Genomic DNA, 18,187 nt, shown 5'->3' with positions numbered 1-18,187 from the left:
ATGATAAATGGAATGGGAAGATATATTTGTCGATGCACTTTGCATTGATTATGCAGTTGAAGGTTATTCTGGGGTCAGAAATTTGATAAAAATAAAATCAAATGAATGAAACGAATTATTATCCTTGAAAAGATTGTACACTTAAGTTGACAATTTGCAATAGAAATAAGTGCCATATATATGCCATATATTCAAAGCGAAATTCGACTCATTCAATCCCCAATCTTTTCAATAAAGTAAAGTAAAAACATAGTTCGTATTCAAAATGTATCTACAAACAAATGTTATGGTTTTTACAGCCACAAAAAGTGTATCTTTCGCTTTAGATATGTATCTCAACATTATGGACAACGAACCTAGGCCAAGTGGAAACGATGGAACTCGAGCGAAACAAAACAAACCCCGAAACGAAGCAGTTGCCGTGTGTTGTTGCATGTAAACAAAAGATACAGATACAATCCACAGCATGCAACAAGCGTCAGCAGAGAAACGAAATGGTAATGAAACGAGGAAACGAAACACCCACCACGAAACCAAACCGGCCGCGCGGCCGTCAGTTGATTTTCGTTAGCCAAACGGTTCGCATGGTTCTTTGGTATTGAGTCCCGTCGTTCTCGTCGTCGTCATCCGTCGGTCGAACGTGAGCATCGTCGTCGTCGTCTCCGTCGTGGATTGTGGGTGTTTAGCTCATCGTCGTCTACGTCGTGGTCGTGGTCGTGCGTCTGTGTCTGGTTACCGGCGCCATGGATTGATATTTATTATATGATTAAATTAAGAATTTTATGAAATATCAAAATCGTTGTTTACACAAAAATCTGTGAAAATCAGAAACCCCGAATAAAATGAGTGCAAGTCTATTTTGAAAGAAGGTGTCTCGCTGGTGCCAAGAAAGATTGCGGGCAATTAAATTAACAGAGTGTTCGAGCACAGAGAGTGAAAGCCTGAGGATAGATACAAAGAAAACTTTTGACAAAATGCATTTATGTGAAATGCGTGCCACAAGGCAGCATCAGAAGCAGCAGCAGCAGCAGCGGCATCCACCTCAGCATTTATCTAACGCATACAAGATTAAAAATACCAACAGCGAGATCAAACGTCGACAACATAGAAACAATCAAAATGTCGCCCCAACGTCGCCGCCACTAAGGCATCTAAAAATAATCAAACCAAAGATGCTGCTGCCATCCCATTTTGGGATGCAGTGGCTCTTGCTCCTGCTGTTCCTATGCGACGGAGGATTGGGATTAAATGGATTAACACAAGTTTCAGCGCTCAAGGGTAAGTAGTGTCAGGAAGGCACCAGCTAACTCCAAAACAGATGCCAACCATTTGAAGGGCAACAAAAAATTATGACAAACTATTTCCTTCTGTTCCTCCCTCCCTCTACATAATATTCTCTCTCGCTAATGACCAAAACAAATCCTTTGTGGAAATATGGCTTTTTAGAGTCTTTGGATCTTTGCTAACGTTTCCTTCATTGCTCCCTCTAACCTCTGACTATTTTATTTATTAGCGTCATTTGTTTCCATTTACGTATTTCGGCTATTTTTGGACTGGCCAACAATTTGGTTGCTGCAGTTGCAACAACAGACACACAGACATAGAGACAAACACACGGGGGAAGAAAAAAATTAAGGCACTGCGGTTTTTATTTATGTTGGCGACGTTCGCTAATGGATTTTAATGCCGCTTTATAGGCAACGACATCGACTATATTCATAGGGCATTATTCATGCGATTCATTCACAGTCTGTCTATTTGTTTCTCGTTGTTTTTTTTTTGTTGAATCTATCTGACTCTGTGTCTCTTTGTCTATTCACACATGTGGACAAAGTTTTCACAAGCTAAAAATTCAACTTTTATTTGGTTCATACACAAATTAACTTTGAAATTATGATTTTGTTGGTATTCGTATTTGAATGGAGTGGAAAGTAATCAGTAGTTGGGATCTAAACAAAGAATAGACAAGAGAAGGGATGCCTTCTGTCTAAAACCCTTTATGAAGCAGATGCTAAGATAAAAATTGGAGTATTAGTTGAAGTTGATATCTACAACATAATCCAATTTATTTGGGAAATATAGACGGATATATTCTTTATGAAGTTAATGAAATTTCGAAAATGATTTGCATCACATTCAATTGATCGATCAGTTTAGTATCAAACTTAGCAAATGATTCTCATTTATGGTTTATTGTTACTTTGCTGAAATTCTAGACACGGATTTCTTTCATATTAATGTATGTAAACTTTACTCAGATCAAATTACCTTAACCCTATATAAAAATTGATATAAATTTGTAGTTCAAAAACGTCCCTAATACAAATAGAAGATATTTGAACAGTTATGTGTCTAAAAGTTAGAAATTTGATCCATAACAAACTCTTGACATTGATGTGTTTACCTTTGTTCCAAGATTTCCTAGAATTTGTAGTGCAAAAAGGTTGTCTCAATGCAGGCAAATGTATTCGGAACCCCTGGACTCGTCCTTTTCGACCTTTCTTGATTAGGGGACACTTTAAATTTATGACTTTGCACGTTTACATTTTCTTGTTTTTGTTCAATCGAAAATGAGTTTCCTTTACACTGTATTGCAATTACAATAAAGCATCAAAATGAAGTAAGATCTACGATTCTTTTTGTGGTTTTTGCGGTCTCTATGTAATCACATGGACATAAGTCTTAAGTTTGTGGTTGGTTTTTCCAGAAACTGGTTAAAAATAGAGATACCAAATATGATGTTCGGCCATTTCATGGCTACCATTTTTTAATTTTTTTGGAAAAATTCTTAAGCTGATTGACTTGCAACTGCCAGGCATTAAATTGGATGAGAGATAATACCAATAACAGGCATCAGCCCCTTGACCCGCCACCATTCACTCACTTTATGTGCTTATATATATGTTGTAATCTAATGCTTATTAAACGCTTTTTAATGCAAGCGCCTGATAAGCTGGAGAATGGTTGTTCAGGAAGGGGCGACAAGGGGGGTTAAGAGAGACAACACGCAATATAGTCTATAACCGATTTCGGACGGGGATTTTCAGAAAATGTTTCATGTGCGCCACGTGAAAACATTTAACACGCAACACACACACACACAACATTCGAAGCTGTGGCAAGTGTTGCACGCGACGATGATAATAAATTGTATAAAATTATCTTCAGTGGCACACGGCAGAGAGTGGGCGGGGGTAAGGGGTGGGTGTGTGTGTGTGTGTGTTTGTGTATGACCAATTTCTGGGTGGTACTACTGTGTGGGTCAATTCTGCTCAGCTTGAGAATCAAAGCGGGTCATAAAAATTATTGCCCAGGGTTGACAACGAAAAAGCTACAGAACTGAACTGAACTGAGAGCTAAGAGCTGACTTTGCCTGTAATGTGACTCTGGGGAGCATTTTTCCCAGCTTTGGCTGCAATTTTCCGCAATACCAAACGAGTTGCATAAAATAAGAGAGGGAAGGCAAAGATACACAGAGAGAGCCAGAGAGAGAGATGGAGAGAAAGGGAAGTTTTTTTGGCGTGCATTTTGTCTCGGGGGACTTTTCATGAAACAATTTTTTATATTGCCTAGTTTAGGATGCAAGAAAGAAAAACAAAAAAATGGTGAGAGGGTTGAGGGTATAGAAAAAAAGTGTTACAATTGCTGCAGCTCATTTTGTGCTTGGTCTTTTGCCTTTTGGCTTTTGTGTAATTTTCCAAGCAACCGGAGATTTTTCCTCCCCCCATCCCATCCTTTCCTCTCTGTCTGTCTCTCTCACTTGAGTGCATTATACAAAAAAATTGGGCTAAGTAGCGGGTTACTTTCTTTCTGGGAAATGGAGTCAAGTGCTGGGTACTCTATGGCTAACATATTATTTCTTCAATCACATGATTGCACTTGGTTTAAGAAGGTTTTTGGTTTTTTTTTGGCAAGCTAGCGGCTAACATTAGAGGTTCCATCAAAATATCTGCCAAAAGGCTGTCAAGTGTTGTAGTTGTTATGGTTGATGTTGTTGTTGTTGTTATTATTATTGCCATGCCTCCTTGGGAAAACAATTTTCTAATTACAACTATCTATGGCAAGTCGTTGAGCTATTTGGTATCTGACTATGTTAGTTTGCTGACTATTTTCCAACTAAACAATAATTAATTATTAAAAACAACAGCCAAGTGAAGTCAAGACAAGTCAAGAATCTGAAAGGCGAGTCAGACAAGACAACAACAAGAACAACGAACTAAGTTTTGCCTACGCAAATACGCCAAGTCTCCTTCTCCTTCTTCTTCTTCTTCTTCTTTGTTTGCTTCCTGGAGCCGGGGGACCGGCTTGAAAATCTTGACGTGGTCGCCACACGCCAACAGCCCCATTGCGAATGTGTGTATGTGTGTGTGTGTGTGTGTGTGTGTGTGTGTGTAGCTGTACTTTATATAGCCGTGGGTTTTCCACTCAGTTTTTTTCCTTTTATTTTTGTAGTCGCTCTCTCGTCTTGTGATATTAAAAAATAAAGGAAAATTAAGCCTGGCAGCCGCTTAAAATGCAAACTTGCAGCCGAAAATGTTGCAGTTATGCCATGTTGTTGCAGTTGCCCACATTTTTGCATGCAATCCAATGCAATTGGCAATGAGAGAAGGCGTTACTGGGTTTTTGCGCTTCAAGCAACGAAATCCAAAAAAAAAAAAACTCTATATATATATAGTAAACTGCAGTTGAGAAACATCATAATGATGTTGGTGATGGGTGAATGGGTGAGAAAAGGTTTGCAAATTGCATTTGAAATGGTTTAGGGATGCAAAATTTACAGTTCTTTGCAATGTGGGAAAGAATTTGAAAGGATCAAAACGAAAACTTAAAGCGAAGTATGAATTTTTGTGAAAATGGACTTAAGTCGGCATTAGAAATGCTTTCTAAAAAACAAAAAAAAAAATTGTTTAAAATGAATGATTAAGTCAGTAGTTTTTTCGATTATCCTTATTTTTATTATAGGTCAGACTTTACTATATTTTTTTTTAGCATTTCCTTTTAGTTAAGTTTCCCTGACAACATAAACTAATATCCTTTTGTCAGAATTCTGTTTTTACTTTAGGAAAAATAATATCTGAACAACTTTTGTTTTTTTTTTTGATTATTTTTAGTATCATTGTTGTGGCATTAGTTCATTTGTTTTTACTTAGTTAGTCACTGATCGCATCATCATTTTCATGCGTGTCATTCCGCCCCTTTTTTTTTTTTTTTGGAGGACGGCAAAAAGTTAATTTATCTTTAATTATAAGCAACCCAAGCGAAACGACCAAGGAGGTTTGTCTTTGTCATCATTTCCTTCGTGGAAGGCAAAGAAATGAAAAGGAAAAACCAGCTCTGACCAGAGAGATTTGCATATTTGCACTTGATGAAGTTGAAGTTGGGATTGGAGCTACAAGTTGCTAGTTGTTGTCGTTGTCGTCGTCGCCGTTGTTTGCCGCCGGCAGTCGTCAAGATTTTGGGATTTTTTTCACGTTTATTTTTTCTCGGTTTTTTCTTTTTGGTATTTCAGCCTACGCGCCAGCGCAAGAGAAAAATTATGAAAAATTTTCACAGAATTGCCTTGAGTCATCGTTGGCGTCGCCGTCGTCGTCGCGGAAAAGTTTATAATTTGCTAACAAGCCGATCGCGACGGGCGCCGCGTTTTTTTTTTTTTTCCCTTTTTTCGTGGTCTGCAATTATGACAAGTTGACAAACGGCTTAATCTTAATCTAAGCGACTAAGAGTGAAGAGGAGAATGATGGCAATAAACTTAACAGTTTTGTGGCCAAAATGCCTTCAGATGAGGCGGCATTTAAATCAATAAAACCGACTCTTTCTCTGCATGCAGGCGCATATAACTATTATCGCATTTCGGATATCTAATATCAGACCTGGAGCCACGTTCCTGTTGCTGTTGCAGTTGCAGTTGTTGCAGTTGTCGTTGTCGTCGTCGAGTGCGACACATGCAAATTGGTCAATGTTGCTAAACAAGTTTGTTTTGGTTTTGCCCCTGCATTGGCCCACTCTATCCCCCTCTCGCTCCATCATTGTCTCTGTCTCTGTTGTACTCACCTGCGTACAACAACATGCAAAAATTGGACTGCGGCTGCGTGCAAATAAGGGAAAAGCAACAACAAAGCTACAAGCCTGTTGCTATAAAAAGGCGCTGCTGTTGCTTTTGGCTTGCCACACAGACAATCAGCCATAAATCTAAATGACTGTCAACCCAAACCTACAACGAACGGCGGGTCTACGGGGCAACATGTTGCCAACTGACAGCCAGTTGCTCCAGCACCAAGTCTCAACCAGACTCAGACTCATTTGCTGCCATTGGCCTGATAAGACTCTAAAATATGCTAAAGAGAGAAGCAGAAACAACAACAACAGCAATAACAACGAAATACAACTTGATATTGATATGGCAGTGGCATTGCATTTGCCATAAACCTTTAGCAATTAGTTATTGCTCATGGAAATTCGATGATGTTGGGAACGATTCAAGTAATATGAATATCCAATTCAATTTTCAATGCCCATAAACTTCATTTCAGAAACTAGTTCTATTAATTCTCTTGAAAAACTATAGCAGAATATTGATAAGGAAGAGACTCTAACATTAAATGCCATAAATTTTCAACTCGATCAACAAACTAGTCTTAAAAATTAGAATTTTCTTTCAAAATAATTGTTGAATGTGACTGCAAAGAGTTTTATTACGATTTTCTTTGAAAAGAAATTGTTATGTGGTTCACTTTGCTTTCTCCATAATCTGTTCATTTTCTCTCTCTCTATCTAAGTAGCTATTACATATGATCTCAACACTTTAGCCATCACCCAATTCAGATAGCTAAAAACATTTTTCGATCTGCCGTCTTTCCCACCATTTCTCGATGGTAGCTTTTTAGCCATTTAACAAGTTTGTCATAAAATTAATTTAGTTTTGGAGTATGTTGCCTATTTCACTCACTTATTTGGTTGATATAGGCCTCAGCAGCAGCAGCAGCGGCAGAACCAATCCAAATGCGTTAGAAACAACTTGTCAGGCAAGAAACTCAACTTAAGTTTTTCCTTCTTTTTCTCCATCCATTTTCATATAATTTATTGCACTTTTGCCTGAGCAAATGGGGAAATGCGATATGCCAATCACTTGAGAGTGCCGGCGACACTTTCTATCTCTCTCTTTCTCTCGGTCTATCTCTCTTTACTACTCTTTACAAGGGGCATGCATTTAAGATAAGGCCTCAACTTGTCGCCTTGGCATTTTCTCTCTAAATATATATATACATATATATTTCTGTCTCTGTTTTTAGCATTATTTACATTTGAAGAGGAACGTCGAGGCCTGCATTTGGTTTTCTCGTTTTACTTTAGTCTCAAATTACAGAATTGTTTACACAAAAACAAAAGGAGAGGGAGAGTGAGGGAAAAAATAAACCAACATTGCAATCAAAATTTAGAACTGGGTTAGAGACTCCGGGTGAGGCACCCACGCACTCATCCATCCAACCAACCAACCATCCTACATAGGTAGAGTCTCGGGGAGTAAATATTTGATTTGGTGACGCACCTTTTGTGGGAAATAACAATTTTTCGAATGCAAATGGCGGCGGGTTCTTTTGAATGAATTCAAATTCTACGAAATCGTTTCAGGGATTTTGCCAGTCATCGGCCCAAAGGGGCCTAGAAAAAGATGAAGTCTACTAATTGAACTGCCAACTCGAAGAATTTGAATTTCTTAATTACACTTAAAGAAAAAATGTTTCTGAGAACAACAAGTGATATATTTAATTATTATCCAGCGGCTTTTAATTGAAGATAATACAAATGATTAATCAGGAGTACTCAACAAAGATACTGTCTTATCAATACTGAAATCGTATATGTTCTTTATATTGAATAGTTTGCAAAGGAAAGTCTGATGAATCTGATGAAGGTATTTAACACAAAGTTACAAAACAATTTTTCTTCAAGTGTTTGAGAAACAAGAGAAAAGAGAGGAAAATTAATTAAAAATTGCATCAACAATTAATCAAGCGAAATGAGAGAGATATACTCTGAGAGAGAGAGAGAGAGAGAGAGGGACAAAGGAGGAAAGATCGAATTTGCATCTAGTCGTACGACAGTTGAGTGATCTTTGTCTGAGATTGATGCGCATCGCGTGCAAAAGATTCTGACTTTGACTTGGACCTCCATAACCATAGCCATCTCCAACCCGAGCCCATCTCCTGCTATCATCTGCTTGGGATCGCCTTTCTGTGTGCAAGCACAGGCCCAGCACGATCATTAATAAACCGCTGTGAGCTGTCAATAAAAATCAATGTCCATGCTTCATGGCGTGCAAAATGAAACGAGGAGTAAGAAAGACAGACAGACGTACACACTCACTCGGCGGATCACAGCAAGATCACTGATCACAGAGGCATCAACACGAGAATCAACTCAAGAGATTGACATTGTTTGCCACTTTGGCTGCTGATGATGATTCCAATCTCTCGTTTCGATTCTTTGTGACAATTGCCAACTTCTTTTTGACTAGTGATAACTTAATGCCAACCAATTGAAATCAAAGTCTTTGTAGGGGGGAGGCATTCATCCTGATTCTCATCCTTCTATCAAATCTCTTCTTGGTCTTGGATCGGCTCTTGACATTTGTGTAAATATTCTCAGGAATGAATCTTGAATATATGTATGTATATAATTGCTATGCAGGCACAAAATGTCGCTTTATAAACAAAACAAAAAAATTCAATAATGCATAAATACAACAACAACAAAAAAAAAAAAAAAAAGGAAAATAAAGCAGAAGAAGATGAAACAACAACCAAACGAGTGGAAAGAAAAAGGAAACGGAGTTGGGTAGCCTTTGGGGTTGCCTTCTGCAGCATGAAATAATGATGATGAAAATGTTGCACATGCTGACGACAACAACAACAACAACATCAGCTTGAGGAAAGAGTCAGAAGAGTCAGTGGGCAAGAGGCAGGAGTCGCGAGTTGGCGGCTGACAATGATGAGGCATGATGACAGACCAACAAATCGAAGGGACCAAAATGAGAGTTGGAGTTGGCGATGTCGATGTCGATGTGGATGGTTTAGCCTGCAGGCCAAAGTTGCCACCGTTGTTGTTGCTAGTAGTGGTGGTGGTATTGGTGGTGGCATCGACAGCAATCGTCATCGTTACCACAACAGTGGAATGTATTGTAAAACATAAACACAAAAGAGCAGCAAGCACATGGTAGTCGAACAGGCACAAAAACAACACCAGACACAGACACAGCAATTGCAACTAAGTAAGGGGCATCAGCAAAAAAATACAACAACAACAACAACAAAAAAACGCACATGCAGAGACCCAAAGCGTGATGGGAGAATTTTATTTCTATGGAATGTGTGAACCCAAACAGTTTATGCGGGATTCCAACAACAATTTGATATAAAAAAGAAAACAAAAACACAAAATCTCAAGTAGCAAAAAACAAACCCTGATATCATTTCAACAATGTTTTGAGTAGGCAATCTTAAAATGAAAACTTGTCAAGTTTTAAGAGTCAATACCTTTAGATTATTAGATCCTTTAGGACAATGAATTAGAAGCAGTGATAAACCAAAGACACGTACATAGATAAGAAGAGTTGGATTAAGCAAAAGGATTTACCACAATCCATCTACCATATTCTTCCAATATATTCAAACATCTTGCACTTTTTGATTCAACATTTTCTAAGACCTGTTAAATTTTTATTTAAATAAAAGGCAACTCGATAAACTTCCTCTTAATTTTAAGGTATTCTACATTCATTTTTGTCTGTCTGTGGCAAATATTCATGATTCAATTATCTGACACGCATAAACATTATCGTTGACCCTTGCAACAGTTTTATGTCTGTCTGTCTACCCAAAGATGCCAACAACAACAACAATAACAAAAAAAAAAAAAAAAAAAATTGCTCAGCCGTCGGGCAGAAATTAATTTTTCATAATTTTTTTGCGCCCTTTTTCTCCTGTTCTCTGCTGTTGTTATCGTAACTTGTTCCCCTTTTTGGCCCTTAACTTCTGACTTTACAATGTTTTTCCAGTTAACAAAAAAAAAAAAAACAATTTGGGGGGGATGGGGAGGGGGGGAAAATCCTTACTGTGGGTCCAGGTCAAGGTTGAGGAGAGAGAGAGTGAAAACGATTATTAAAGTTGATTGTCAAATGCGCGGGCCCTTGAGTGATTTTTATAGAGCTTTAATTGGACAAAGGACGGAAGGGTCGGCACTTGACGTTTGAAGAGTGCCAGCAACAGGGATAGGGGGTAGGTAGGGACTAAGGAAGGGTAGGCTATAGGCAGCCAACTGACTTAATTACTCATGGTAGCAACACCTAAAGAGGAAAAAAGTAAAGCGGAAAAAAAAACTCAACTTAAGTATTTTTCTCCTCTGAATTGGCAATTGAGTGTGGCGACTCCTTTAGGCATCAAAAGGCGTGGCAGAGAGTCACCAAGGTGCCAGTTCGCGCACCTTTCAACCGACATATCTGTTATGCTGGTCGGTAGGCTGTTGTTGGTGTTTTCTGGTCGATGTTGTTGTTGGGCTGGGATAATTCACGGCCAGCGCAAACTGTTGACAGCATGACGTGACAACATGCAATGTAAATCGTGTGACACGATGCTGCTGCTGCTGCCGAGGAGTAACGCGAAACATGACCAAAGGGGTTAATGTATAAATTAAATTTTCCACAGATACATATGGCATTCATATCTTTACATAAATACATACATATACACACAAACACATATATATATACATATTACCGATACAAGTTGAAGATAAAGATTCAAAATCCGAAAAGTTTGGCAAAGTTGCAATACTCTATACTTTGAAAAAATTGTCGCCGAATATTGAGTGTGGGTTTATGTAATAAAAGTCATCTACGAAGTTCGTGAGATTCTATATACATATGTATGTATGTATCGTTCCGACATAATCGGTGAATATTATATTAGACTGTTAGACTGCCCACATTTGTGAGTTTCACTTAGCCATATCTTTCTAGAATATTGTCTTAAAGTACATAAATCATTCATCAATTTGCTCAAAAAAGTATAATTATAGCTTTCTGAGAAAGATCAAGTATAATTTGTATATATCAGTTGATGTTGCCTGGGATTAAATAATATCTTGGGCTTTTTTTCTCTCTCTCTGTCTCTTCCCATTATCTGTTGGTGTTTTCTATCTTTCCATTATCATCTCTTAATAAGTTGGAATACTTTTACCTTCTCTGGGATCACAAACTTCCTTTTAAAACAAATATGCCCTTTGCAAGGTGTATGGAGATCACAAGAAAAGGAGCAGGTCAAGACCCAAGACAACAGTGAAAACAATGCGTACGGCTAAATCCTTATACCAAAAAAAAGGGGGAAAGGAAGATAATATGAACAACAAGAAAAAAACTTGGCAAAAGAAGTTGCATTAAGTTGGCTTAGCGAAATTTTCATGCTTACTTGCACCCACACAAACACACGCACACTCACACACACACACACACACAATAACTCACAGTACGAGACCAAAAGCAATAAGCAACAATTTTTCGTAGAACGCAGCAACAAACAAAAAAAAAGTAAAAATAATATAAAAGAAAAGAGAACAAAACCAAAAGCAAAGTCCCTCGCCCTACCCCTACCCCTGCTTCCTGCTGCCCATGCCATCGCCCTTTTTCCTACTACTGACCAGAAAGTTGTATAATTTCGCATTGGTAGGGATAATCCCACACAGAGTCAGGTAACAAAAAAAAAGATACACCAAACTGAAACCAAAAAGGGAAAAGAACGAAATCTATATAGGAAAAAGTATTTATGATTATATTTTTTGCGTTGTTTTTCCTCTTGGCAGCTGCTGCTTTTGATGTTGTTTTGGCAAAAAGGCGCAAATTAAATTCAAACAAAGAAGTTTGCCAATAAAATTTAACAGAAGGAAAGCTGCTAAATTTTTATGATTATCTCTCTTACACAGTAAGAGAGAGAGACCAAGCAACTGTTTTTCCTCACTTAATGTGCCAAAGTTTTACTTCAAAATGTTTGCCTAATTGAAGCTGAGGGCGAAACGACAACCAACGCAATGCGGCAAAGGCGGGAAAATTGTTCAATCTACATAGCTCTCTGGCAACTGCCTCTCCTCCTGTTAAACGCAAGGTCAAAGGCAATTTGTGCCGCCGCCGCCGCCGCCATCAACGTCGAGTTTGAGTCAGACTTTTGCGTAGGTAGGTAAAGAAGATTCGACTTGGATTCTTGGGCTCTGACTCTAAAAGAAAAACCAAACAATGAAACGTAACAAGAAACGCATTCTCAAGCCAAGACAAGGCGAGGTCATAAATTTTGCCTTAGAGAAACAAAAAAACAACATCACACACACAAAAACATTGAGAAAATAATAATAAAAACCAAATAGTTGAAGAAGAAAAAAACAATATCGCATAGGGCAAACAAAAGATGCGTTAGATACACACACACACACACATCAACACACCCAGGCGCAGATACAGATACAAAAAAAAAAAAAACTAGTTGAAGTGGATAAAAGTAGAATAGAAAAAAGGTTCTACAACATTTCAAAAATTGGTTGGGTAGGCGGCGGCGGCTTCGGTTAGAGATCTACAAAATGTATCTCAAAAAGAAAATTGAATGCAGGTGTTATATAGCCTAAAGGGACAACATTTTCAAAAGGCCAAAAGAAAAAGCCATTTGGTGATAGCCAGATAATGAAAAAAAAGAAGAAACAACAGAATGCATAGTTCAAAATGGTTGAAACAGAAAAAAATCATTCTCGATTCTCATAATCGATTTCATTTCGTTTGTGTATGTGGCAAATGCATTTTACTTGAAAATGTATCTGAAATTGCCGGTTATTGTAGATCATTTGGCAGCGCTTAGCTAAAAAGATTTCCTTGTTGTTCGCCTCTCCGTTGCCACTCCGTTTAGACAAATTACCGACAATTTTGCTTTTTGCAAATTTGGCGCCCACACACGAGACCGAAAATGGCAGCTAATTGGAACTAAATCGAGTTAAACTTTCTTTCCTCAACAACAAAACGTCTAAAACTTCAACTACAAACCATGGATTACACGCATGAAGCCGCAGGCATTCCTCCAAGTCTTCGTCTTTTGCAAATACCTGGTATCTTGTGTTGTGTATCTCATAGTTTGCATAGCTAATTAGGCACCAGGCAGCAAAAGTTTTTGGCCGATGCTGTCGGTGTGTGATCATTGATCAAGGCTAAAATGTACAAAATATCTACATAGATACATACATACAAACGAATATATGTATGTATCCATGTTTGAATGTATCTCATGGAACGTTCTCACATTAGTCACGCGTTTAACATATTTCGTTTCGTCTGTTGGTCGTTTTAAATTTCATATACCTACACTTTTTACAAGGCGCGAGAGGGGGGGCGGCTAACGTATGCAAATATTTTGTGTAGCAAATCAAGCGTGCGTAACCGGCAAACTATCTGCATATGCTAAACAACAAGAACACCAACCAAACCTCAAGAGAAGAAGAGCGTACCGAACAGGGACAAGTCCGGCCACTCCACTCGAGTCCACTCCAGTCCAGTTCAGCCTTAGCTTTGTCTTACCCCATTATCTTCCTCAACCACCTCCTCCTCTTCTCCTTGGTATCTCTCTCTAGAGTCTTCTTCCTGCTGTATCTGATTTGCGACAGTCAAGGCAAAAGACTCTTTGCTATCTGCTGAATATGGTAAAAAGAAGCTGCTGCTGCTGCTGCCGCTTGCAAAATGCTAGCGAATTAGGAACGCGGAATGCGATCGATACGTGCGGCCAATGTCCAGCGGTTGGTAGTGCACTGACAAGGGAGCAGCAACATGTTGCACATGCCGCTATGTTGCCACTGTCAGAGATGAGGCAATTGCCTAGCACGAAATTCTTTCACATGATCAAGGTTTCCAAATTCAAATCTTTTGCCATATCTCTTGATTTTCGAATGCAAACACAACTAACTATTGGTCTAAAAACCCAAAATTTTAAATTACTTTTTGTTTCTAAAATAATTTCAATTAAATCTCAAAGATAAACATGAGAGGGATAATTCGTGAGTTTGATTATAAACATCTATCTAACAATAAGAGCCATCTCTGTTTAGTCCTCTAACTTGTAAGATGGTCAGCGATTCGTTTCCCATATTGCTAATGCGAGTCAGAAGGCAGAAAATCGTGGTCTTGGCCAGAGGCAGGCAGCTGTAGTTGGTCGGTTGGATGGTTGGATGGTTGGTTGGTGTTGCTGCCTCTGTCTCTGTGGCTGTCTCTGTTTCTTTGTGTCTGCCACCAAATGGTTGCACTAAAGGCAATTAAGGGGGACCCAAAACGTTCTGTTTTTTTGCTGTCTGTTGTTGCTCACAATTCTTAACGGTAATTATGTTGTTCGCTTTGGCAGGCCGCATTTTGCGTATAAGATGACTGTGGACCCTCGAAAAAGAAAAACCCATTTTCTACTCCTGTAAATTGGATTAATTTGACAGTAAAATGCAAATGAGCCAAATGCCAAATGCAAAAATGCGAAATTAAAGTTAAAGGCTGAAAAGAACACACGACCATCATGTTGCTGGCAACAAATTATGTTGCTGTTGCTGGTGCTGCGTACGGCAGCAACAAGACACTGAGACTCTGCTGGTCTTCTCTCTTCCAACTCTTGAGATACATGCTCTAAACTGTCTTCTGTTGACTAGTTGCTGGTTGTTTTTCTTCTCCTTTTTTTTTTTTTCGTTGTTGTTAAATAATCAACATGTTTTGGAGGCAGGCTGAGGCACATGTTGCTGCCGTGCAACAAGCAAAGTGCAGCAATAATTTTTAAATTGAATTTTTTTTTCTCGTCGTCGCTGTTGTTGTTCTTCTTGCAATGCCGCCAAAGTGAAGCAAAAGGAAAACAAATATGCCAAAAGAGAAGACAAGTTGCCTGAGCGCAGCCTGCTTCCACCTCCTCCAACTCCTTTCTGCCTGGTAGTAGGACCTGCTCGTTGCTAGTCGCCAAAGGTTTGCCCTTTGGCAACATGCATCAAAAAGTCGGCGCCGTTTTTCATATTTTTCACTCACATGCTTGCCTCCATTTATTATTATTTTTTTTTTCTACCCCCTCTCTACATGTTTTTTTTTTTTTTTTTTTTTAGCAATTTTAATTCATTTTTTGTTGCTGTTGTTGTTGCTGCTGTTGTCTGTTGCGAGATTGCTTAATCGATTTGCCAGCAGCAGCAACAGCAAAAAGCATGGACAAAAATAACTGAAAACCTGATAAATTGTTTTGCCATGTGTTTATTAATTATGCTGAATCGAAATAGAAAAGAGAAAGAAGACAAAATATAAAAAAGCAAAGGGATTTTTCTGCATGATCATTACAGGATACACATACATATGTATGTATCTATGTTGCTTTCCTTTTGCATCTTCAAGGTGGTCTCATAACTTGCAATCGAGCAACAGCAGCAACATGTTGCTGCTGACTGCACGACAGCAACATTTTTTTGTTCCCTCTTTTTCTCTGTGTTTCTGTCTGAGTTTAGTTGATGTTGTTGCTCATTTTGGTCATTTACAAATAGAAATTGCATTGATTTTTCCTCCACTTCACCCGCTGCTTGGGTGGCGGTTGAGTGGCCTGATCTATCTCTCTTGGTCTGAGCTTCCACTTTGATGATATATTGCCGCCGTTGCTTCTTGGTTGGGGTCTATCCATATTTGATGCCCAGGTAACATGTTACATGACGTTGTTGTTTCTGTTTCTGTTGTCCCCAAGTCCGAGGTTGCTAAACGAGCCACAATGTTATGTTTAGAGTTGATTTTCTTCTTCTCCTTTTTTTTTTATTATTAGCATTTTGCCCTTTACTTTAGCTTGTTGCTTGTCAGTTCGATGGTTGCTGCTGCTTCTGTGTGTGGCAACAGTTTTCAATTCAATTATATTTCATGTTCATGTTGCATCGATTTACATTATAATTTGTGTCTGTAACGGAAGTCATTTGAGCTGAAGCAAAATGCCAATCAACAAATAGTTGACTACAGTTTAACTATATAAATAAATAAATAATATGGCTTCGCGTCTATTTGGATTCCATCATAAATTTTAATCTCTCATGAACTCCCTCACCCCTGCCCTGCACTGCCATGCCCTCTATCGCTCTCTTCGGTCTCTTCCCACAATTCGTTCTACTTGCATTAATACTCATTTTTATTCATTTCTGCCCACATCTCAATCAAGATTCATTCATTCTTTCACACTTTCCAACATGACAATATTTCTCTCATTGAGCTCAATGGCATTTTAATAGTGGAGTGTAACAAATTGTCTCATCATTTTCGTTGATTAGTCATATACATATACATATGTATGTATATATATACATAAGTATAAGTTGCTTTCATTAGGCTTAACGAATTTTCTTCTCCCCCTTATCATCTGCGTCATCTGCGTTTGGAAACTAAGCCAAATAAATATTTCAGTAAGTTAGTTCAAAAAGCACAAACAACTTTCTGGTTTGACACCTTTGACATTGGCATATGGCTTCTTGAAGATCCATTCAATCTATCCATCAATCAACTATACACTCGTTCATTCACTCACTCAATCCATCTTTACGTCAATCAATCAATTAGAGCAGTTTTCTTTAGACCTAAATTAAGTTAAACATTGCCAAGTTAAAGTCGTCGCATCTTTTCGTTTCTTTCAGCTTCCACTTTTCTTTTTTATTAATGTTAATAATACTAAGCAAAAGTAAACATTTATCCGACACCCTTCCTCTAGACTAATGAGACCCCCAGCTCCAGTTTAGTTTCTCGTTAACCTCAGGTCGTTCTTCTTTGCGATGAGATCTAATGTTATGACAGGGCTCATCAAGTGTCAGAAAGAAGATGGAAGCCGTCTGTGAGAGTAAATTTCAGTTAGTTGCCTCTAATGGCATTTACTTTTAACGTTTATTAAATGTTTTTGCAACTGTATGGGTGCGGGTATGTCTGTGTGTGTGTATGTGGGGGTAAAAGCTGGACATTTGTTGAGGATTTGTTAGGGGTTTGTACGTAAACTTCAAGGGTAATAGAGGGTTTCAACCCAAAAGTTGAGTTGGTTGCATATCTAAGAGTATATGGGTTTCATTTTAATTGAAGTCCTCTTTGTAATGGAACTAAAACAGAAATTAGTTTATATTGCTCTAATTGTGGTTTTATCTTGAAATTTAGAAAATTAGGCCTCTAGTCAAGTCTATTTTGAGGTTTCAGTTTTTAGAGTTATTTTTTAGTTTCTAATTCAAAACATGGAATAGAACACGGCAAGTAAAGTAGCATCTTCGACTGTTCTTTTACCATCTGCGTTTTCGGAAACGGTAAAAGAACAGTCGAAGATGCTACTTTACTTGCCGTGTTCTATTCCATGTTTTGAATTAGAAACTAAAAAATAACTCTAAAAACTGAAACCTTTGTTTCTGCGTTTTCGGAAACAAAACTTAATTTTTGGTTAAGTTTCAAGTTGACTTCCTTCCTGTGTTTGATACACAATCATTTCGCTCTCCCACATCATTTTCTGTTTCTTCTTTTGTCACTCTAATAACAGCAATTTGTATCATCTTCTTCATCATCATCATCATCCCAATTCGAGGCTCCTCCAATATAATAATGCTTAGCATTTTTGATTTGCTTTTGCTTTTTCTCCTCTTTTCTTTCTCCCCATAGTCTCTTGATGTGGTTTTTTATCGTTGCCTTCCAATGCGATTTCATGGCTCTTGATTAAAGTTAAGTTATTCGTGTTTTGTTTTGCTGGTATCATAAAAAAGAGAAAAAACCAAACGAAACCCATACCATAGAGGACAAAAGTTCGGGGGAATATAGCCCCAGTGGCAAAATAAAAAGCCTATTAACTTCTTTTTTCTGTCTTTTTTTGCTTTTGTGGCCGTTTGGTTGGAGGTTCTTATAATTATATAAGCTCTCAGCAATTAAACGACACAAATAGCCAGAGACTTGATCGCCAAATATGGTTAGTGTCATAATTCTTGTCAAGAGGCAACCCCCAAGCGGCCACAAAAAGAGGCAGAGACCGACACAAAGCAATGGAGCAACGAAAAAAAAGCTGCATAAAATTTGCTGATTGAAATCAACTTTGGCATGAAATCAATCATCGCCAGCGACGACGCGACGGCTTGGCAGCCCTTTTTCTTGAAGTCTTCTTGTCTGATC

At 38.3% G+C, this 18,187-nt stretch overlaps 1 protein-coding gene across 1 annotated transcript in view; it reads left to right on the top strand.

Moving 5' to 3' along the window:
• Positions 1 to 593: 593 nt before the first annotated feature.
• Positions 594 to 18,187, top strand: part of robo2 (roundabout 2) — a 44,691-nt gene continuing 27,097 nt past the window's right edge. Inside the window, 1 exon segment of the mRNA XM_068294561.1 lies at positions 594 to 1,278. Within this exon segment, the coding sequence (XP_068150662.1) occupies positions 975 to 1,278 (304 nt within the window). The 5' untranslated portion in view covers positions 594 to 974.

Source organism: Drosophila tropicalis, unplaced genomic scaffold (genome assembly GCF_018151085.1).
Source record: "Drosophila tropicalis isolate 14030-0801.00 unplaced genomic scaffold, ASM1815108v1 contig_845, whole genome shotgun sequence".
Taxonomy (NCBI): domain Eukaryota; kingdom Metazoa; phylum Arthropoda; class Insecta; order Diptera; family Drosophilidae; genus Drosophila; species Drosophila tropicalis.
The sequence above is the reverse complement of the archived record's forward strand: the minus strand, read 5'-3'. Positions and strand labels throughout refer to the sequence as shown.